At 45.6% G+C, this 22,994-nt stretch overlaps 2 protein-coding genes across 3 annotated transcripts in view; one reads left to right on the plus strand and one right to left on the minus strand.

The window, feature by feature from the left end:
- The window catches only part of TRMT44 (tRNA methyltransferase 44 homolog), a 35,504-nt gene extending 14,067 nt beyond the window's left edge, over nt 1–21,437 (minus strand). For both annotated transcript variants that reach the window (XM_090035506.1, XM_090035507.1), the window contains exons 1-6: nt 21,104–21,437; nt 14,003–14,120; nt 12,365–12,584; nt 10,090–10,158; nt 5,269–5,376; nt 1,686–1,757 (exon numbers count right to left, since the gene is read on the minus strand). In XM_090035506.1, the coding sequence (XP_089891632.1) occupies nt 1,686–1,757; nt 5,269–5,376; nt 10,090–10,158; nt 12,365–12,584; nt 14,003–14,120; nt 21,104–21,437 (921 nt within the window). The remainder of the gene's footprint in view (nt 1–1,685; nt 1,758–5,268; nt 5,377–10,089; nt 10,159–12,364; nt 12,585–14,002; nt 14,121–21,103) is intronic.
- ACOX3 (acyl-CoA oxidase 3, pristanoyl) overlaps nt 21,395–22,994 on the plus strand; it is a 73,020-nt gene continuing 71,420 nt past the window's right edge. Inside the window, exon 1 of the mRNA XM_090035508.1 lies at nt 21,395–21,523. Coding sequence (XP_089891634.1) covers nt 21,436–21,523 — 88 coding nt within the window. The 5' untranslated portion in view covers nt 21,395–21,435. The remainder of the gene's footprint in view (nt 21,524–22,994) is intronic.

The following is a 22,994-nucleotide window of genomic DNA, read 5'->3' on the forward strand; positions in this document are numbered from 1 at the left end:
CTATGCAGTTAAGAGCCTGATACTTCCAAGCACTGACTCAATGCAACTCAGGAGAGCTAGGGTTCTTGGCATCTAGATGGACAGCACCATATGGACATGATCCTCTCCAAATGAATTGGCAAAACTCCCAAAGAAAACTCCATGATGCTAAGACAGGACCTAAATGAATAACTATCACTAGAACAAACAGAACCTTTGTTGGCTGTGACATTGGCATGAACATTGCTTAAGCACAGTAACTTGCTACACTAGCCTTTCAGTCCCAGAACAAGGAACTTAAAGAATCCTTTAATAAAATGCATAAGCAGGCAGCATTTGGAGCATAGACTGCAACACAAGATTCTTCCCCTCTCAGACAGGCACTTCACTGAGCTAGAATCATATTCCCTCTTGGTCCTATTCATTTTGCATGCTTGGCTGTACAGTTGAAACAGCTTTAAGCAGAGGATTGATAAATGCTGCCTCTTCCTCCTCCTCTCCTGTTGGACTGGGGGCACCACCTTGGGTGACTTGGAGATGTGAGGTTGAGGGAGGGATTACAACCCATCTCCAACTTCCTTGTCATATGCTCCAACTAGACTGCTCCATAAAACACCACCAGTACAACCTCCACCTACTTCTCCCCTCAACCTTTAAAAAAAAAAAAAAAAGGAAAAAGATAATGGCTATTCTGCTGTGCTTTGTGCTGAACACAGCTGCTCTAAAGGCATGCTAGGTTTACTGTAAGCACTCCTTCCATATCAAGCCTCTTAAACTTAAGCATGCTGATGCCTTGTTTGTTTGTCCCAAATGGACAGAAGGATGAAAGAGGCACTGAGATTTGCTTCACCTCAGGGTATGTACAGTGGCATGATTTTAGGTGCCAACACAACTTCATTGGTGAAAACATAGGCATATAAGCAATACTTTTGAGTAGGAAGACAGTCAGGAGTCTAGAGGAAAGGAAATGGGGAAAACAAGAAAAAAAGGCAACTGTCCATCACTAGGAAGATTTGATAAATGCTAACAATGCATGGCTGGATTTAAAGTGAATGTTCCTGTGCTGCAATTGTTCCTGTTCTCATAAAAATGCTAATATGGAAAGATAATCCCTCTTTCGGACTCACTTTCCTGTCCAGTTTTCTACAGGTTATTGTTGTAATGACCTACTACAAATTGACTATAGCAGATGATTGTTCCCTTTAAGATTCAGCAACAATGCCCTTCAAAAATGGCACTTATCACTGTGAAAGGCTAGAGACCAGAATCACTTTCAGAGTAATTCCATTAATAACTTTTAGAATAAACCATGCATGATTCCTAAACTTTAACATCTTTTATGATAGCAATATATGGTATTGTCGCCCTAGTACTATATATACTTCATAGGATTTGACTGAAATATCAATGGGTGTCTACACACATTAAGACATCACACTAATCCCCAACTAAAAGTATAAGAAAACTGAGAATATGCCATAAATAAATATCCAATAAATAACGGTCACCTGCCTCTCAGGCCCTCAACAAGGGTCTCAATATGTTAGTCCCGCAAAACAACCCCATGTTGAACTGAACTCATTGTAGCTGGCTGCTCAATAGATATATGTGCTAATCTGTATTTGCACTAAATTTGTTTGTTGCAATGAATGACAAATTAGTGAATAAAACAGTTAATGTATAATCGACCCAGATTTTAAAAATACCTCTAAATGTGTTTGAGGTCCATACATATCCCATATTTTTCTTCGTCTGACATCAATTCCTTTGCCTGGATGCTGAAATATATAGCTAATAGTTAAAAATTAAAATACTATCTTACATTCTTTTCATCACAGATTTTCAAGGAAATTTACCCAATAATTTCACAAACTACATGCAGAAGTGACACCATCCACAGCAAAATTAATCTACTTCTGTGAAACAGGGTACTGCTTTACTATGTAGGCCAGAAAATGAAGGGCAGGTCAAACAGACAGAGCCAAAGTAGGTAGTCAGAATTTCACCCAGTTTGAAATTTGCCCAGGGTGTAATGTTAGGAAAATGCTATAGATACTTATATGAACTTAAGTTAACAATGGTTTTGGTTTGCGTGAAAACCCAATATGTAATGCAATAATGCTAAGCCCTTGTTCAGGAAATGAGTGCTACCCAAGGAATCCTACTTAAACAGTGACAGCTTATAGTGTAGGCTTGTCCTAACACATTTACCATTGGCAATATACAGGACAAAGTTAGGAAATAGGAAAAAGTCTTGGGTCCTTATATGAATTTAAGGAGGCATAGTATAGTTTTTTGTTTGTTTGTTTAATCAAAACTTATCAGGTTAGCAATCTTGCCCTGGGTTCTGGAGAAATGCTACCTGTTTCATTCTCAAAGACGGGCACAGCTGGGCAGTTCTGCATCCTGGGCAGCGAGGGCACAAGAGGCAGTGGCACTCAGGACTGGTGTCCTGCTCACCACCCCTCTCTCCCAGTTATGCTACTGCCCAAAAAGTGCTGACTTTAAATATCAGTCACCCAAACATGTTTACTGCATGACAATCAATGAGATCTTTACATAAGGTGCCATGGCTGCAAACTAAACCAAGAAACAAGAAATAAATTAACAACCCAACTTTTGTTCTAAGACTCCTGTTTACATTGGAGGGCAAAATAAAGACATGAATGAGAAAAAAAAAGTCAATAAATGTTTCATGGAATTCCTACAGTTTCTAAGGGTGCACCAACACATCAGTCTCATGCCGGATTGGCACCAACGTTAAGGAAAATTGACAGTATTGGCAATTGGCTCTTTTTGGCTGATGTGGCCGAGAATTTCATCGATAAACGCCCTGTGCACGTATGCAGCCCCAATGCAGCATGCAGGCAGCCAGGATCACAGCCCGACAGTGTGGAGAGCAGACAAGTCTGGCTGGTAAGTCTTTTATGAGGAAAGAGGTATGGGCATGAATGACATGTGCCTCCAGCAGCTGGGGAGGCACAGCAGCAGTGGGAGTGTGGCAGCAGTAAGCTGGGGAGCTCCCACAGATGCCGCCAGCAGGGGGAAGGGGGTGGCCAACCAAGGCTCGGCGACCACCCACAGCAGTGGCCAGCGGGGATTGTGGACTGCCCACAGACACTGCTGGCAGCAGGGTGGTGTGTCAGCAGTGCCTTTTTGTAGGGAGTGTACCACCACGTTCAGGGGGTGCATGTGCCCCTACCCTCTACATGTTGCCCCAGGTATGGGGGGCAGATTGAGATCCCCACAGTGAGGGAGGGAGTGGGACCGGGGCAGGTGTTGCACAGCTGAGGCGGGATGGGGCACCACACATCACGAGACAGAGCCATGAGTGGCTGGTTTGGGGGGTGCAGCAAGGAGGGCAGCAGTTCCCATTGTTGCATGCACCCTGGGAGAGCACGGGGCGGGGGTGCCCCCAGATCTGCATGCGGGACGAGGGTGAGTTGCCACTGAAGGCTGGGACTGGGGTGGGCTCTTCCTGGCGGGGGGCTGGGCCAGACTACATTTAGGGTGGGTGGCAGCAGCACTGGGAAGGGGATTATGGGGGGGTCTATGGAAAATTTTGCCATAGCTGCAACCACCCTCCTATAGCCCCCTCCCAGCACTGCTGCCACCCACCCTGAGCACAGCCAAGGACCAGCTCCCTGCCAGGAAAAACCCGGCGCTGCCCCAGCCTGCAGTGGCAGCACACCCCTGTCCCTGCTGTGTAGCGCCTGCCTCTGCTCCCCACCTCACTGTGAGGGCCACAGTATGAACCCCCCACAGCCCTTCCCTCTTCCCCCACAATAGACTTACCAGCTGGACGCTGCTCTCCAAGCTACCCAGCTGCATATCGGCAATAGCAGTATCGGCCGATATAGCTCATTAAAAATCAGCCATTGGTATCAGCCCAAAAAATCTCTGTCTGCGCATCCCTAACAGTCTAATACATTTTTTATAACAATTAACATTCTTGCAGAAGTTTTCCTAATGACAAAGAATTTTATGAGTGCAGGGTGCTGCACCTGGGGAGAGGGAACCAGCATTATGGCTATAGGTTAGGGGTGACCCTCTTGGCAGCACAGAGGCAGAGATGGATCTTGGAGTCAGGATTGACTCCAGGATGAATATGAGTTGCCAATGCGACGAAGCAATAGGCAAAGCCAACCGCACCCTGTCATGCGTCAACGGGGGCATCACTAACAGGTCCAGACAGGTCTTGCTCCCCCTCTATGCGGCACTGGTCAGGCCGCAGCTGGAGTCCTGTGTCCAGTTCTGGGCGCCACACTTCAAGAAGGACGTGGAGAACCTGGAGAGGGTCCAGAGGAGGCCACTCATATGGTTGGGGGCCTCCGTGGCCAGCCCTATGGGGAGAGGCTGAGGGACCTGAATCTCTTCAGGTCTCCACAAGAGGAGACTGAGGGGGGATCTTGTGGCTGCCTACAACCTTATCAGGGGCCAGCAGCAGGGACTCGGGGAAAGTCTGTTCACCAGGGCCCCCCTTGGAGTCACCAGGAACAATGGCCACAAGCTGAGGGAGGATAGGTTTAGGTTAGATATTAGGAAGAACTACTTCACAGTAAGGGTGGCCAGAGCCTGGAATAGGCTGCCCAGAGAGGTGGTGCTCTCACCTTCCCTGGAGGTCTTCAAGAGGAGACTGGATAGGCATGTGGCTGGGGTCTTATGACCCCTGCCACCCCCAGTGCTCCTTCCTGCCCATGGCAGGGGGTCAGACTAGATGATCTGTCTAGGTCCCTTCTGACTCATTGATTCTATTATTCTATGATCCTATGAGATGAAAAAGAAAGAGGAATTTCCCTAGGTTTTGATAAAATTCACTGAACTTCTTTGTTTGTTCCATATATTTCTGATATCAAATAGCCTCAAGAACCTAAATGTTGTTGTGCCTCCATTCTCTTTCTATGCACAAACAGAAATTTATTGTTTTCACAATTAAAAATTAAGGCTTTGATTTTTTGCTTTTGTTATCCTTGGGTTTCCCCCCCCCAATATCAGTAAAGGTATGGAAAAATCCCTTGTAGCCTTGTGGAATAAACTGTAGCTTTATGTTTTAATGACTTAATTTACTTGAGTCCTAAGCCAGCAACATGTTCATTTCAGAGATAAGCACTTCTTCTACAAATGAATAAGCAGCCAGTAATAATATTTGTTCCTGGTGACTAGGGAGGTTCACAAATATGCTCTAGTAGTACTACTGAAATACAGTCTGTTATCAAACTGTTGGATAAATGGAATACAGAACTAGAAGAATGGCTCTCTCTAATTGTATTTAAAAATAATTATGCTTACCCCTTCTCTGCTTAGAATGTGAACCAGCAAACCATTTCCACATCCAAGATCCACAAAAGACTGTTTCTTAGACAAGCCTTTTTCTGCTCGCTCCTCCTCCCAAAGGATCTAAGCAAAAACAAAAATAACAGCAAATTTGTCATCTTTTGGAGCATTTTATAGCGACTAAGGGCTAGGTCCAATTAAGACTGGGTCATATAGCCCCAAAGTGGAATCCAGAACCTTCCCGTAGATTTATAAGCTCTTTATATATAGCATAGAGAAAGGTTGGACCTCAGGATACGATCCTCAATAATTAATACACTGATCAAGGAGCTCCCCAAGACAGACAATAGGAAATGATGAGGAAAGAGGTACACCTGAAAGCCCACACAGTCTGGGAGCTTTAGGTACCTTATTTTATGCGGCATACGGCACCTTTACCCACTTGGGATTCATATCCCAAAATCTGTTCTCCAAATCTGACCTTTCAAAGATATGAGCAAGACTTTTATAAATGACAGTACATAAAAGGGGCAGTCAAGCCCTTTTTATATAGTATCCTACTGGTTAGAGCACTCCTGCCCCCATGAGCTTACTAACTCCATGTTGCTTGGGATCAACAACAGGATGGAAGGAGAAGTGGCGTGGGGCTTTTCATGGGAGAAAAGAGAAAGAACATGATCTTACAAAGAGCCAGGTGCTTTTGTGGACTGCTGCGCACCCCCAATTGCACCAAAAACAACAAAAGTTGAGATTTTTCAAGGCTATGCAGATGGGGCCCAAAGTGTGAAATAGGGGTGTACTTGGTACTACAGGTGTGAGATAGGGTACTTGGTACTATAATGTGAAATAGGGGTGTACTTGGTACTTGAGACAGAGAAGGAATTCTACCTGATCTACATATTGAAGAGCTACCCGGCACAGCTCACAGATGCTCTCTTGGACCCAGAGGGACAACCTTCCATCTTCAGCTCCCTCTGTGCAAAAATGAAGTTTATTTCCTATCCATGCATACTTTTTACCATCTTGTACCATCTATACTTTTCCCAGAGCCTGACAAAGGGACTTCGATCCCAAAAGCTTCCAGAAAAGGACAATTTTCTTGCAATTTTCCAGTTGGTTTAATAAAAGGTATCATTTTGGAACCAAGAGTTCTAGTTTTTTGTACGTCTTGTGTGAGATAAGATCACAAACTGCAAGCAGGGGAAACTTCACACCACCTGTTGAGAGGCACAAATGAAGGATACCCTAAGCCAGTGGTTTTCAACCCGGTCCATAGGTTGCATCTAGGGAGTCTGCAAAGGTAAAGATGGCTGTGAAGACATTGACTGAAGGGGAAGTGATGCCAGTGCCACTGCTCCAGCTCCCTCCATTACCTGAGACTGCCCAAGTACCAGCAGAAGGTAGCCCAGTGCCAGCAGGCAAAGTATGTGCTGCTGCTGGTGCTCCAGCTCTTCCCTGTGGCCAGAGGCCACCCTAGCATCAGCAGCAGGCAGTCTGGAGCCATGGAAGGAGCTCTGCCTGCTGCTGGTGCTTGGGAGGAGGCCTCTGACCATGAGGGAGCTGGAGCACCAACAACAGGCAGGTAGTAGGCAGGGTGTGGTTAGGTAGCATCACCTCATCTTGCCCCTAACACTGTATCAAGTGAAACCCAGTGCCACTGCAAAAGGAAGATCCAAAGAAGGTCCATACCCTGTTCTCCATTTTTTAGGGGTCTAGCGACTAAATAAAACATGACAACTACTGCCCTAAAGTAATATAGCAGGCTTGTTTGGCAATCAGAAAACTGTCCCACAGACCGGAAGGACAGAAAATTGTTGCAGCTAATCTCAGCAGTTGTCCATGCTGTGCCAGTGAGCGGCTCTGTAATGACAGGCCCCTATTTGGGCGAAAACCTGAGAATAGCAATGTGAAAAGTCTTAATGAAGTGAGAAAAGCTCAGCAAGGACTGAGCTCAAGCTTTGGGCAACAACGTAACCAGTGTAATTAGATGGGACAAACTGTGGGAATAAGCATGCTTACACCATTTTGAGTGGTGCAATTAATACTGAAATCCCTGGAATTGGGAAATGGCTAATGCAGTGGTACTCAGCCTACCACTTGTGGGCCAGATCTGCCCCCCCAGAGCAACTAGATCAGGCCCATAGTACAGGGCATCAGCAACAGGCAGCTCAGCCCTGCACATCCCCTTCCTTAACCTGTGCTATGCTGCTGATACTTCTCCACAGCCCTCCCTGCTCTCTCCCTCAAATGAATTTTACAAAAGGTACCTCAGTCAATCAGATAGTTATTTTTTGCCTACAAAAAAAAATATTAGGACTGCTTTGGATATAGAACTGATATTTGTGCCTTGGATTCTTGTTGTATTGGCTGGTTTCAGGAACAGTCACAAGCACCTTCTCTTCTATAAACTGTTATTTTGGTGTAATTCCATCAAAATACCAGCTTGTATTTATATTTTAAAGTTTATAGATCGTGATGCAAAACATGTGGGCATGGTAAGCCCACTACTGCAAGGTGCCAATCATAGCTTACACAGATCAAGCTTCAGAACACATCCTCTTCAAAACGGAAACGGGGCAAGTGTCTAGTCTACGTGCTAATCTGCAGAAACACCACTGGTTAAATTTACAACCAATACCACAAAGTATATCTTTAGAAAGTGTTTCCTTAGAGATTCTGTCAATTCTGATGTTCTTAGCCTGTAGTAATAAAGCTGCATCCCCCTAGTCCTGGTAATGCTTTTGTTGACTATTAAATTATAACACAGTTGCATTTTCATAACACTTTCTACAGGCAAGTATCACAAGCACCATTTTACAGATGGGGTAAAAAACAAAAGAGCACATAGAGGTTATAGCCCAGCTTTTGTTAAGTCACTTAAGATATTTTTTAACTTTTTCCTGATGAAGTTTAAAATGTCTGAAAAACTTAAGAAACCTAGAACTATTTTCATACTACCTACATTTACCCCACAAATAAGACATGCCCCTTGCTTTGGGAAAGCACAATGAAGGAAAAAGATTTTTCCAGAATCTGAACTGCTATAGCCCAGGCTCACCATAGCTAAATGCTCTTGACCAAATGCAGAGGGACAGTCCACTCCACAGTGTCACTCACCTTCTAGCTGCAGTTCCACACTTGGAGGTTTAACCCACAGCCATAAATGGACTGGCTGCAACTTTTGGCTACACAGCCAAAGAGTATTATCACACCCACTGTTAAATTTATGAGGAGTAAACCTGTAGCTATAGAACAGCAGCTAGAGGGTAAACTCCATTCATTCATGTGTGGGCTCTACACAAAGCCCAGCCCTGCCCACCTGCCTGGAGAATGGAGTTCAACCTACCCAAGGCCTGTAGGACTGGACTACAATGGAAGCAGCCCCACCTGCTGTCCCAGCATCGTGCAGCACCAGCATAGGCCACGGCTGAAGCACTGCTCGTCCAGGACCTGCCGCATGGTGTTGTGCAGGTGGGGCTGCTTTTGTCCAGCATCCCCACTGCAGCACCTGGGACATGCAGCACCCTGGGCCTGCAAAGCCAGACTGCAATTCCCAGGTGTTGCAGGGGACACTGGGCAGAAGCAGCCCCACTCACCTGGTACTGCATAGTAGGCCCTGGACAAGCCACAGGAGACAGTCTGGCCACAGGCCTCCGCACTGTCTCAACACTGGTCAGGCCACAGCTGGAGAACTGTGTCCAGTTCTGTGCGCCCCACTTCAGAAGGGATGTGGACAACATTGAAAGGGTCCAGAGGAGGACCACCCGCATGATCCAGGGACTACAGGGCAGACCCTACAATGAGAGACTGTGGGACCTGAACCTGTTCAGCCTTCACAAGAGAAGGCTGAGGGGGGACCTGGTGACAGTCTATAAACTCACTAGGGGGGGACCAGAAGGGTTTGGGAGACGTTGTTTCCCCTAGCACCCCCTGGCATAACAAGGAATAACGCCACAAGCTGTTGGAGAGTAGGTTTAGATTAGACATCCGTAAGAACTACTTCACAGTTAAGGCGGCTAGGACGTGGAACCAACTTCCAAGAGAAGTGGTGCTGGCTCCTACCCTGGGGGTCTTTAAGAGGAGGCTTGATGCCTACCTAGCTGGGATCATTTGAGCCCAGTTTTTTCTCCTGCCCTGGCAGGGGGTCGGACTTGAAGATCTATAAGGTCCCTTCCGACCCTACTTCTATGATTCAATGATCCCACACCACCATCAGGGTTCCTGGGAGCCATGTGAGTGTGTCTGTGTGCACGTGCATGTGTGTGTAAATGCATGTGTCAGAAGCCCTAATGGCAAGGTGGGACAGCACCAAGGTCCAAAGTCAGATGAAAACCCCTGTTCCCCGAGCTGCGCACATGACCGCATGTGCAGGGTTTGGGAAGAGGGGACCAGAGCATGCTACAGCCCCAGTTAGGCTTATGGCCCTGCTCTGGCACCAGCCCTGGCCCTACTGCAGGGGTGTGCATGTATCTACACATGCATACGTGTGCACATTTGTGCATGAGGCTCTCAACAGCTCACCAAAACTAAGTGCCCCCCAGCCCAAATAATTGCCCAACCTGCTCTAAGCTTTTTCTCAATCTTAGCTTAAAATAAGCAGTAGCCTCATATTCTAGGCTCTTTTAAAGTTTTGTCTGAGAACTTACCATGAAAATTATGTACACCCGTTTCCTTTTTACAGATCTGTAAAACCTATGAAGCTCTTGGTCATTCAGTTATCAATGTACCAATGAATTGGCTTCGAGCCCCTTTAAAAAAATCTTTAAGAAGAACAAAATTCTGACCTTATGAGATATTCTGATATCTATACTGTATGTATACTGAGAAGTCACTTACAAGGAGATATGCAGCAATGGCAACATCTTCGTATACAAATTTTTCAGGGTTAGTTACTTCAGGCCACACCTGCAGATAAACAAGGAAAAATAATCTATTACTCTGCCATTGTTATAAACTGTCAGTTTAGAGAGTGCATTCAAACGCTTAGGTTTTCATAGCCCTCTAGTCCAAAGGTTCTCAACCTTTTTTGTATTAGGACCCATTTGTAAATATCAGTGGCCAGTCCCAGCCCAGTACCCCTCACTCCCACCCCTCACTGGAACTCTGCCAGCAGGGATTCTGGGGCCCTGCACCCCTAGCTGCTAACAGGCAAAACTCATGACATGGGTGCTTATGCAACTGACTTTCTCCATCTTGGGGCAGTTGTCTGTATTGATTAAACACAAAAAACACCGAAGTTATAGATATTTCATTCATTTCCCATTACACCCTATTGCCGGATCTCTGAAGCAACTCCAAAGCAGCATCCAAATCTTCTCCAGATCCAAAGCATGATCCAAAGTCTCGCATAGCCCTACTTTTCAGCTCACTCAAGTATTATTCAATCTTAGGAACATGAACAAGAGACTACATGATTTTTTTGGGAGTTGCCCAATAGAGTAATTGGTGTGTGAATGTGGAGAGAGGGAGAATATCTTTCATCATTCAACCCAAACAAGTTTTCAGGAAAGATAGTTCTGTATATGCAACTTGCAAAGACCAAACGAAAGCACATGCCCTCTAGTAGAGAATACAGTGTTTGTTTGTTTATTGCATTACTCAGCAAGAAATCACATAGGCATAACTGAAAGAGTCAACCATTGCAAAGATTATGTGGCATTGTTTTATTACAAAAAAGCAGAATTTGATATAACAGAATTCTGAAGAATTAAAAAAAATAAACATAAAAAGGAAGTTAAGGGGTAGGAGACAGGAAGTAGTTTTACCTCCACTTCACACCTGAGAAACTGAGGTACAGAAAAGGTTAAGCGGTTTTCCATAGTCAGACTTTTCATAGGAAGAAAGTCTATCACAAAGCTGGGAACTAAACCCAGATTCCCTGAGCCATAATCCAGTATTTTAAATCATAAAATGAACATTTTCTCTTTCTTTTATACTGCTATCTGCACACCACTGGAAAGAATGTCCCTTCAACATTCGTATTGGTTGAAAAAGCACTTGCTGAATCTTCTCTGGTGTGACTTTTGAACCATGAGTTCCAAAAAGCTAAACACCTTTTTCAAAAGCTTAGACAGCAACTTGTAAAGGTATTTAGATACCTTAAAGCAGCAGCACTTATAATGCTGACTGAGTCTAATGACTAACAAAACAACAAAAGAAAGGCAGTGTTTCTGTCAACAATTGCAAAAGCATCTGAGTGAATTAGGGCGAGTCTCCCTGCACTGCACTAGACTGGAGCAACCTAGTCACATTATGCTCTTTTCACCCTGGAGAATTAGTCCTCACATAGATCTGTACTAATGCACTTGGACTACATCTGGTAGAGCAACTAATACATTACTGTGTAGGACAGATGTACACACTGAAAAGCAACCATGGCATGTAAGAAAGTAAGACCATGTACAGGTATTACAGTTCTATCAAGAGAATCACCCTTCTCCTGGTAGAAGTGACAAGTGTATAAACAGTTGTTCAATTTTCCATGAGGGAAACATGCCCCTGCCCACAAGACCTTCATGGTGTCGACCTGGAATATCTCTCTTGTGAGAGATTTTCTCTTGGAACAACAAATGCTTCTGTGCTCATGTCCCAGTCCGGTCCAGGACGGGAGCAGCAGTGACTACCCAGCCGAGGGACTTTGCACTCTTGCTCCCCTCCCCACCATGACCCATCTGAGAATGGAGAAAAGCAGTAAGGAAATGCTCCCCACTCTTTCCACAGACCAGGGCCTGCCTGGTAGGGGGCCTGTGGGCAGCAGCCATGCGGGAGAAACTCATCCTTGCACAGCACCTTAAAGCCAGGACCTACAGCCCAGACCTATCTCAGAACAATTTCTAGCAGGTAAGATTTCTCAGAAATGTCCACCTGCTAGAAATGAATATCTGTTCAAGGCTTAAGTCTCAGTTGTTTGCAATTTTATTCCTCCAAACAAAGATCAATAATATAGAACGACATTGAATTCTCTTCCACATGCACAATAAATCTTTAAATCAAGAAAAAATTTTAATTTAATGAAATAAAACTTTTTCTTTCAAGTAAAATCCAGGTTCACTTGTTATCAACCCTTGTTCTGACAGGATATCACTCTGGGATTTATGGCCTTTACACTTACCTTCACCATCTCTTTATATTTTTCCTTTAGTTCTTGATACATCTTGCTGTACTTTGCTACAGAAATGAGTGAGAGTGTGCTTTTAAACTCACTCTGTTTTTGCTCTAGGGACCACTTAGCCAGTTTGGACAACAGTTCATTTCCCAACCATGTTGTTTTGGGATACACGATTCCATCTGAAACCCAGCTTTCTGGAGACGAAGTTATAATAGAGATAGACCTTTAAAATACATATATATAAAAAAAAAAAAAAAGAAAGAAATTTTTCAAGGATTAAACCAAGTACATGTATTTTTGCATGAATCTTAGTCCTCAGTCCTAACCAACTTCAGTAGAAACGAGAAAGCCTAACATTAAGTACTTCTAAAAATCCTTCCACAAGCATTGGAGACAGGAACTGACTTATGAAGGAGGAGAAAAACAATTGATACTGACTCGGGTGCTCAACCTTTTGGTACAGCAGGCCAGATGGGACTTCATGTTTCAGGATGAGGCCCCACACCACCTCCATTCTGCCCACTGCCCAATGGGGCCCTGCACTGCCTCCCTCAACTCCTCACCAAAGGATCAGTCTCTGCATTACCAAACTGGGGCCCTGCACCACCTCCTTGGGCCATGCACTGCCAGATCCCCTGCTGCCAACTTTTCAGACCCCTGGGGATCCCTATGGGCCAAATGGCATGTCTCCACAGGTTGAATCTGGCTTGCATGTTGGGGCTTGAGTACCCCTGATATTTATAACTTGGCTATAGGACCACAGGAAAGTAGGGTTAGAAGGGGCCTCATGAGGTCAAGCAAGGAAAAAGAGACAGATCTGGCTGGAAGCAGAGACCAGAGCAACCAATTGGGCAAGGAGCAGACAGTAGAGCAACAGACTAGACAGGGAGCAGAGAGAAAGGGCAACACAGCAACAGGTCAGAGAGGAGAAGGGGATTGGAGTTTCACTTGGGGAGGCCATGAGGATTACTTAGCAGCACACCTGACAAAAAGACCCCCACTGACATATGCAATCCATTTGGTTTCCAGTACTCATGAGTTTATCATCCCATGTCCTAGCTGGTAGCTCCAACCCCACAAGCACTTTACTTTCTCATACAACTAAACTTTAGAAGATACTCTCTTTGGTCATATTATATAGGGGGGAGAGGGTTTAAAATCTGAAATCAGATGAAGTGATTCAGAGTCCTATTTCATGAAAACTGGAACAGGTATATTCTACATTTTTTTAATAGCAATTATCAATCATTATTATTGAGAAACACTAAATATCTGCTAATTCAACTAAGACTACATTATAACTACTCAAAGAAAGAATGCATTAATTTTAAAAAGATAATTCTCATAAAGGAGTAGGGTGAAACTCCCATTGACCTCAACAATGTAAGATGAAGTACAATCAAGAACTGGACAAGCAGAATACACTCAAGATAGATCTTTGAGAACAATGTGCTAATAATACTATGCTAAAGATTAATTTAGATGCAAAAACACTGACCTAGGACAATCAGTGAACATCTGTCCCATGAATATAGGTGCAGGGTTAAGCTTTATAGTATGCAAACTATAATTCAGACCTGTAATACCAGAGGATGGTCAAATCTCAAGCTAGTGCAAGTGTTAGCTTCTACTAGCACCTACCATTCATCATCTTTTATGTGTTTAAGTCGAATTTGATAAATGTTGCATTTTTTCAGCTGGTATTTCCCATCATCACTTTCTTCCAATGGTAAAAATGTCACAGTTCCATTTAAAACATCTGAAAAGATTGGTAAATGGTAGAATGTTATTTAATATGTAGAGAAAGGATCTCATACCAAACTTCTACTCTCGTTATGTAAAGCTACTGAAGTGGTACACAATTTGCAGTATCTAGCATGCTGCTAGAAGATGTTTTACAAAATTTCTAACCCCAATCCTACAAATTATTAGGCATGTGATTAACCTGGCCGATGACAGCACAGGTTTGCTGTAGGTTGGTCTTGCTTGACCAATCTTATTTCCTTTTACGACCACGTGACCTATCACCTGGACAAGGGAGAAGAGATTGATGTCATATATCTTGACTTTAAAAAGGACTTTGATCTGGTATCCCATGATTACCTCTTAGCAAAACTGGCCAATTGCGGCCTCAGCTTCACCACAATCCGCTGGGTGGGGAACTGGCACCGTGGTCGGACCCAGAGGGTGGTGGTCAACAGAAATCAATCGTCATGGTATGCTGTGACCAGTAAGATCCCTCAAGGCTCTGTCCTTGGGCCAACACTATTCAACATCTTCATTAATGATGCGGACATTGGTATCAGAAGTGGACTGGCCAAGTTCGCCGATGACACCAAGCTTTGGGGTAAAGCGCCCTCACCTGAGGACAGGAGGGTTATCCAGGCTGACCATGACAGGCTCAGCAAACGGACAAGAACCTGATGGTGTTTAACACTGAAAAATGCAAGGTTTTCCACCTTGGGAAGAAAAACCTGCAGCATCCTCATAGGCTCAGCAGCGCTACGCTGGCTAGTACTATGGACGAAAAGTACTTGGGGGTCATGACTGACCACAAGATGAACATGAGCCTTCAATGTGATGCTGCTGCTAGTAAAGCGAGCAAAACTTAGATGCTTCTCAAGCAAATCCCAGGACATCATTCTCCTGTTGCGCTCTGCAGCTGGAGTACTGCATCCAGTTTTGGGCTCCACAATTCAAAAAGGATGTGGAGAAGCTTGAGAGAGTCCAGAGGAGAGCCACGCACATGATAATAGTTCAGGAAAACAGACCTTATGATGAGAGGCTGAGAGCTATGGGTCTCTTTAATCTGGAAAAGCGCAGACTCAGAGTGATCTGGTAGCCACCCATAAGTTTATCGGGGTGCTCACCAGGATCTGGGGGAATATCTATTCACCAGAGCGCCCCAAAGGATGACAAGGTCAAACAGTCACAAACTCCTCCATGACCATTTCAGGCTGGACATAAGAAAGAATTTCTTTACTGTCTGAACCCCCAAGGCCTGAAATAGACTGCCACTGGAGGTGGTTCAAGCACCTACTTTGACCACCTTCAAGAGACATTTAGATTTATCTTGCTGGGATCCTATGACCCCTTCTGACTTCCTGCCCTGGGTACAGGGGCTGGACTCGATGATCCTCTGGGGTCCCTTCCAGCCCACGTCTATGAAATCTATGGGAAAAAACCCTTAACACATGATTACTCCCACTGAAGTCAATCCTTCGTAACAGGGGTGCATCAATAAAGATCTTCTTGGCCAATACTGATAGCCAATGATTAACTAACCGTATCGGCTGATACCGACCCAATAATCTATATTTAGTAATGGTGCATGGCATTTTAAACTACTGGCATAAATAAATCTTTTCTTGTTTGTTTTGCATTTAATCACACATACACACATACCTCCTGCCTCCTTTGGCCCTTGATGAGGAAGGTGGTGGCTGCCTTATTCCTACGCAAGTCACCCTTTTGCCCACAGCTCCTATCCACAACCCTGTTCCCGCACCCTCTGTGCTGCCAAACCAGAACGCCAGGGGGGACCCTTGTGCGGATAGTGGTACCAGTCACATTAGGAGCCCCAGAGCTCACCTCTGCGCCAGTGCTGGTGGGCCCCATGCAGCTGAGCTTCTACAGCCGCAGGGTAGAAGCTGCTTTTCCAAAGGCACCTGGTACCCGGTGGAGTGGCATGTCCCTTGCACAGTGTCTTATTCCACCCATGCATAGCCCAACATTTCCACAGCAGCCCCAGTGCTCAGGCACCTGCTGTGCATGCAGTATTGCCATGGCAGCGGCAGCAGCAGCAACAGGAGCCAGTAACGGTCCCTTTGTTGCTGAGCGCAGTGCCCTGTGACTGCTCCCCAAAGTCCCCTCCCCCTCCCGTTGCTTGGCCGTGAACCAAAAAAGCCGATAATTGCTAATATCATTTCTTATTTTATTGGTGCTGATCCGATAGCCAACTGATATACAGTGCACCCTACTATGTCAAAAATATCTTACTATTTATTTAGTCACTCTTTAAAGCTGGACAACACATTTATGTAACCTTTTTAGAAAAAATATATAAATAGGTGACAACAGGCAATGGTCTACATTACGGGCCCAATATTATGGGGTTCTCAGAGGCTCCTCTAAAGATTAGTAAAGATTAAAGAAAACCACTTTACCCAATGGGACTCAGTGTTCAGTCCAAGATCCCGTTCATCATCTGTATGATGCTTAGCTGCAGTTCTCAAACTGTGGATTTGTGTTTCAGAAATAAAAGCTAATGTTGCTGAAATTGCAAAATACTTCCAAAACAACCACTTTGCAGCAGCTGCTCTGAAGAAAGCAGAAGGAATCAACCTAACTCTCCCACAAGACGTGATGGAACTCAGTAATGGACTGTTTTGAGCAACATATTGAGAACTGACCTAATCTGATCACAATTTGTGAACAAAACCATGACAGAACTGACCTGTCATAGTCAAAGTTCTCAACATTGGGCTAAAGAGAAATGTAGAACATATGCTGACTATCCTGAAGGCTATTTCTGTAGCCTTATACAGAGGAAAATCATTGTTTTATTCCTGATGCCATTGAAATTTGGAAGGAACTGAGTGAGACAGTGAAAAAAACAAATGCAGTGACAGTGTTAAATTACAAGCATTAAAAAAAATGAATGTATCAAGCACTGTCTCTAGGCTCCTTTTCTTGCCAATATTCTCAATACTCAGTAACAGGGTCAATCTTTAACTGCTGAAGAAGAGGAGCAGGCTATAAGATGGGCATCATTCCTCCAAAATACCAACTATAATACATTATAGGGCTAAAGTTGAACCATTCAAGAAACATATGTTTGCTGATGAGGTTTTAAAGAAAGTCACACCAGTGAACTGGCAGAAGATACTTAAGCACCTGGATCTATCAGAGACTACTGAAGTGACAATCCAGCTTTTAACAGCAGTATCTTCTTCTGCAGGTGTAGAAAGAATATTATCTTCCTTTGGACTAATTTATTCTAAATTGAGAAACTGCTTGGAAACTGATAAAGCAGGAAAGCTCTTCTTTCTTTTCCGGTCTATGAATAAACTGGAAGAGGAAGGTGAAGACCGAATTTGTTGCATAAACCAGTATTTTAAGTCTCTCATGTTGACCTGGATGAAATAACCTATTTAACTTTTTAAAAAAAAACACATTTCACATTTATAACTAAAATAGTTAACACTTCAAAAATGCATACACTTGTTTTGTTAAAATAATTATATATTTGTTGTTGAAGAAAAATATCCAAAATACATAAGCTTATTGTTTTAGTTAAATAAAACAGTGTAAGCATTTCTTGTTTTTGGTGATGGTTATTGTTGTCCTCTTACTACAGTATGGTAAAAATATTCCTCAAATATCCAAGATTAATCTAGTGAAGTGGAGATAGTTCACCTCCCAATGACTTCACAAGTATCAGTTTCATTTAGCTTTGGTAAATAAAATAACCAAATGATGATTCATTACATAATTAATGAATTTATTAATGAATAGTTAATTCCTACATAACTAAAAAGTGTGCTACCTTCAAATTTCCTGTCAATGAAAAACAAAACAAAAAAAGAGGGGAAAAAACAAACTGCATCATACAAGATAATTCTCAAATGCTACTGATCTTACAAATCCTTAATAATTTCCATAAGCCTTTTTAATATCACCTGTAAAATGCTTAGTGAGCACCATATGTTACTGCTATAAACCAATTATTACTGCTGCTCCAGAGGTACACAGGCTTGTTAGTTGGTAAGTAAGAATAACTAGTCCAGTAGTGCTCAACTTCTCACTTGCGGACCTGATCCAGCTCACACAGTTCTATCATGTGGCCCACAGGGTTCCTCATGGGTCCAGGACTTTTGCAGTCAAGAAGCAGGAGCAGCATTAATTCCTCCCACATTCTCAGCAATAAGGGTGCACCAAAAGAGATTTTTTGGGCTGATACCGATGGCCAATTTTTAACAAGCCATATCAGCCGACACTGATCTGATCGCCAATATGTGGCCTGGCACCTTGGAGAGCAGCGTCCAGTTGGTAAATCTGGGGGAAGGGATAGTGTGTAGGAGGGCAGATTGAGGCTGCTGTGGTGAGGGAGGGAGTGAGGCTAGAGCAGGAGCAGGTGCAGAGGCAGCTGTTACCCAGCCAGAACAGGATGGGGCTCAGGGACGGGGGAGCTCCTGCAACTTCATGCACCCCAGGACGGCATGGGGGCATGTGCCTCCCAGATCTGTGCGCAGGGTGAGGGTGGCCTGCTGCTAAGAGCTAGGGCCAGTGTCAGGCTCTTCCCAGGAGTGGGGCTCGATCAGGCTGTGCTCGGGGAGTGCAGTAGTGGTGCTGGGAGAGGCTACAGCAAATTTTGGGGTGGCTTCAGTGCCCCCATAGCTCCCCTCCCAGTGCTGCTGTCTGCCTTGGGTGCAGCCCAGCCTCCTCCTGCCCCCTGCCAGGAGAGCCCGGCCCCAGCCCACATGTACTGGGGGCCCTCTACTCAGCAGTTGACTCTGCTACTACTGCCCTGTAGCCAAAGTTCTGAACCTGTGGGGGCATGGCCAGACTGTGCCAGTTTACACTTGCTCCCCTGCCAGATCCAGTGCACAGGGTCGCACCAGTGTACTAGACCAAACCCTCATGGGATCCAACCTGTGGGCTGACCTTGTACCACCGATCCAGCTCATTAGGGCCTCAGAGGTTGAACACCAGTAACACTAGGCAATGTTTAACTATGGTCTTCCTTCTCTACACTCTCCTGATTCTAGCAGTCCAGAGTAAATCAACAAGTTACTTTGTCAACATCTACTTGTAAATATTTTCTATCAACTTTCATGAAGGCAAAACATGCCAACAAAACAATGACATTACAAGGCTCCAGATCAGGCGTGCTGTGGCCAAGGTAGAGTATTCAAGACTGACTCCATCACTCCTCATACAATCCAACTTGCCTAAAGATGGAAATGGGAATCCTAAGTGAGCTAGGAATGCGTGATCTATAGATCTGGTCACCATAACTTTGATCACCTTAGCTCATCTTTAACTAATCTTCTATCTGATCCCAGCATAAGCTTATTTCAAGGTAGATGTTCCAGAGTAGTCTTTTTTTCTTTTTTTTTTAACTCCTAAAACAAAAGTCTATCAAGCTATTCCATAAGCCTAGGAGTTCACAGGGGAAGTTTTCAAACAGACAAACATGGGACAGCTGATTAATATAAATGTGAAATGGTTGTATCCTTTCCCCATCCACCCATGCCATTATTTAAACTGAAAATTACACTTTAAATGTATTTCAATAAGTTACTGAGCAAGAAACCATTCCAAAGCAGCCATTCCCAAATGGATGCGACTAGCTTAGATTAAGGGTTGTTGGTTGTAGCTGTGTTGGTCTAAAGGCATAGGCAGACTAGTTTCTTTGGGTAAATGTGACATCTTTCATTAGACCAACTAAACAGTTGGAAAAAAATGTTCCTTGCAAGCTTTCTGGCACAAGCACCCTTCTTCCCTATGCCCAAAGAAGGATGTTTTTGCCCAAAAGCTTGCAAAGAACATTTTTTCTAACTCTTCAGTTGATCTAATGAAATATATCACATTGACCCACGGAACCTAACATAGATAAGTTAACTTACTTGCTTCTGATTTCGAATATGTCCATAACACCTGTAGTCACTCATAAACATGTGTATTTCTGTCCCTCAACAGCATACAGGAAAACGTTACCCTGCCCGTCCGGCCACCACTGCTGTTCTCTGGCCTAGGCTCAGCCCAGAGAAGAGCAGCAGCCAGGTGGCAAAGGGACAGACAGGTGGGCAGCCACAAGCAAGGGGGAACAAACCTGAAGGGAAGTGGGGAAAAACTGGAATGGAGTTGGGGGAGAAATCGAGGGGAGATTCTTACCTTTCAGTCCTCCAGGCGCTCACCTGCCTGGATATGCAACTGCTCCGAACTGGAGGTAATGCTAATACCTGCCATTTAAGTGGCTTATGCTGACCTGTGTGACCAGGCCAGGTTCACATTTGAAAAGCAGATGACGGGGCTGTGAAGGGGGAACTCCCTGACTAGGAGCAGTGGAGGGAAGGCAGTGCTGCAGATGGACAAAGTGAAGGGAGAAGTCTCTCTAGCTTGCTCCTGCAGCCATGAACAATGCGTGCCCCCATATAGTGGGGGGCACAGCGACTGCCTTCAGGCAAAGGCAGCAGTGTCAGCAGCAAGGGCACTGTGGCAGCGAGTGGGGATTGCCTGCAGGCGGTTGTGGCAATGTCGGCAGCAAGAGCAGGGACCACAGGCGGCTGCGGCGGGGTGGTGTGCAGGGACTGGCTGCAGCTGCTGTCTACTCTGTGGGTGGCAGAGAGTGGGGACCACGTGCAGCCGCGTCGCGAGCAAAGAGCGAGCGGCAACCGCCTGCAGAAGCTGGCAGTGGCCACCAGTCTCATGGAGGCATTCCCCTCCCCCACCATGTATTGCCCATGCCTGCAGCCATACAGTGAAACTCAGGGGCATCCGAACCCCAAGTCTCCAAGCTTGGGCCCGCACTTAGGATGCCCGCCAAAGGATCTGGAAGCCAGGGAGGATGCTTGCCAGGCGGTAGCAGATCCTGAATGACTCGCGGGTTTGGGATCAATGTGACTGTTGACAAAGAAAACTTCCCTTATTAAAGGGAAATAAATAAAAAAGGGCGGCTGGAGGGAAGGGAGGCAGAACTGCAGCGGCGAGTGCCAGGCAGCCGAGGGCCCCGCTCACCTTTGAGCACGAGCTCGGTGCGGGGCGCGGCGCCGGCGGCGGCGCGAGCCTTGGGCAGCAGGGTGCGGAGCGCGGCGGGCCGGGGCGGGCCGAGCCAGGCGCCGAGGAAGGGCGGCAGGGGCCCGGCCTGGCGCAGCGCGCTCCAGGCCGCCGCCAGCGCCGCGGAGCCCGCGCCGTCCGCCGGGGGCAGCGCGCCCTCCGCGCCCAGGAGGCAGCCGCACAACCGCCGGTTCAGTACGTGCGGCTTCTCCAGCCACACGCCCGCCGCCACCCAGAAGCCGCCCGGCAGCCGCGAGCTACAATCCCGCACGAACACCTCCCCGGCCACCGCCATGGCCCGGCCCGCCCCCGAGCGTCTGTTTCCGGCGCGGGGCGTTTCCGCCTCCCCCAGCACTTCCGGCAGCTGCCGTCGCGTGACAGGTGAGCGATGAGCAAGGTCTGGGAGACTGGAGATGTGGGAACTGCCCCCCTCCCCCTCACGGCAGTTGACTGGTCGCTTGCTGCGGGGGACATGCCCTCCTGACTGAGGTGGCACCACTGCCCATGGGTCGGGCACCTCCCCTGCCCCACACGCTGAAGGCAGGGGCAGAGGCAGCGGGTCGGGAGCAGGGCTCGAGGGCAGGGGGGACTGTGGATTAGGGGGTGAGGAGCTGCTCAGGGCCACAAAGCAGAGGGTGGGGTGGAGGGGCCTCTCTGTTCTTGGTGAGCGGAGGGGGCGGGGAGGCGGAGGTTTCCACGGTAAAAAAAAAAAAAAAGAAATCTAAGTCAAACACCAAAGTATATAAGTCTTTACAGTTTGTTTTATTATAATGATTGAGGCACTGACAGGCTTCCAAACTGCTTTAAAGTTGTCATGTTCGATTGATACCGCTATATATAGTGGTGTTTTATTTTAATCGCAGAGAAATGCTGATTTGTGGGGGTTTCAATTGCAGAATGACGGATTTTTATCAGGGGTGTATGTTGTAGCCATGTTGGCCTAAGGACATAGGCAGATAAGGTTCTTTGGGTAAATGCGATATCTTTTATTAGACCAACTCAGATAGCTGGAAAGTTTTGGATTTTTTAACAGAGAAAACTAGGATCCCTGTTGTAGGCTGCTTGCTGTTTTCCTCTTAAGCTGTGGGTGCTAAGGGGAGTCCCTCTCCCCTCCTAGGTCCTCCCTGCTGCTTTCTGGTTCCTTCTGGGGCACCTGCAGCTTCCCTTCACACCCTCCCTGCAACACTGCCCAGCCCTGAGCTAAGGGATAGCTGGTTATCACTGCATTTGTCAGTTAAATGTTTAACCTTTCACATCCCTAAAGCAAATCTTACTTTGCTTGGCCACCTAATTACAGGTGAGGGGCCAACCCAGAGACCTATCCCTGTTGAAGAAAGAGTGCGTTTGGAGAAAAATTATACAGAAAAAGACAAAGAAATTGAAAAGCCTGAATGAAAAAGAAGTTGTGTAGGGGAAGGTAAAGCATAAAATGAAATGGTCAGGAGGGGTGGAAAAAGCAAAGAAGATAGGAGATGATTTTAAATAGTTTCATAGTGTGGAGTTAGCTTTAGATGTCTCTCTAAATCTATGACCTGATAGCACTGATATGACTGTGAAGGACAGTGTATATTTACATGCATAAAAAATTGCCAAGTGGTTGATACTTTTCCCAGAGTTTCCCGTCCAGTTGGAAACTCTACTTTGCCTTTTTTGTCTTCCAGGCAAGTAAAATATATACATTTAGGCGCTGTCCTATGTTACTTTGCATTCTCCATGTTACTAATTCTTATTATTTTTATCTTGAGTCTCATTATACTTAGAATTTTTTTCTGAAAACTTCAGCCCTCGGCCCTGTTGGTGCCCTTCATTCCCCACCCAACCCCCACAACCCTTCCATTCCCCCTCACTCCTT

The sequence above is a fragment of the Crocodylus siamensis genome, chromosome 2 (assembly GCF_052110815.1).
Source record: "Crocodylus siamensis isolate JL-2025a chromosome 2, ASM5211081v1, whole genome shotgun sequence".
Classification (NCBI taxonomy): Eukaryota; Metazoa; Chordata; order Crocodylia; family Crocodylidae; genus Crocodylus; species Crocodylus siamensis.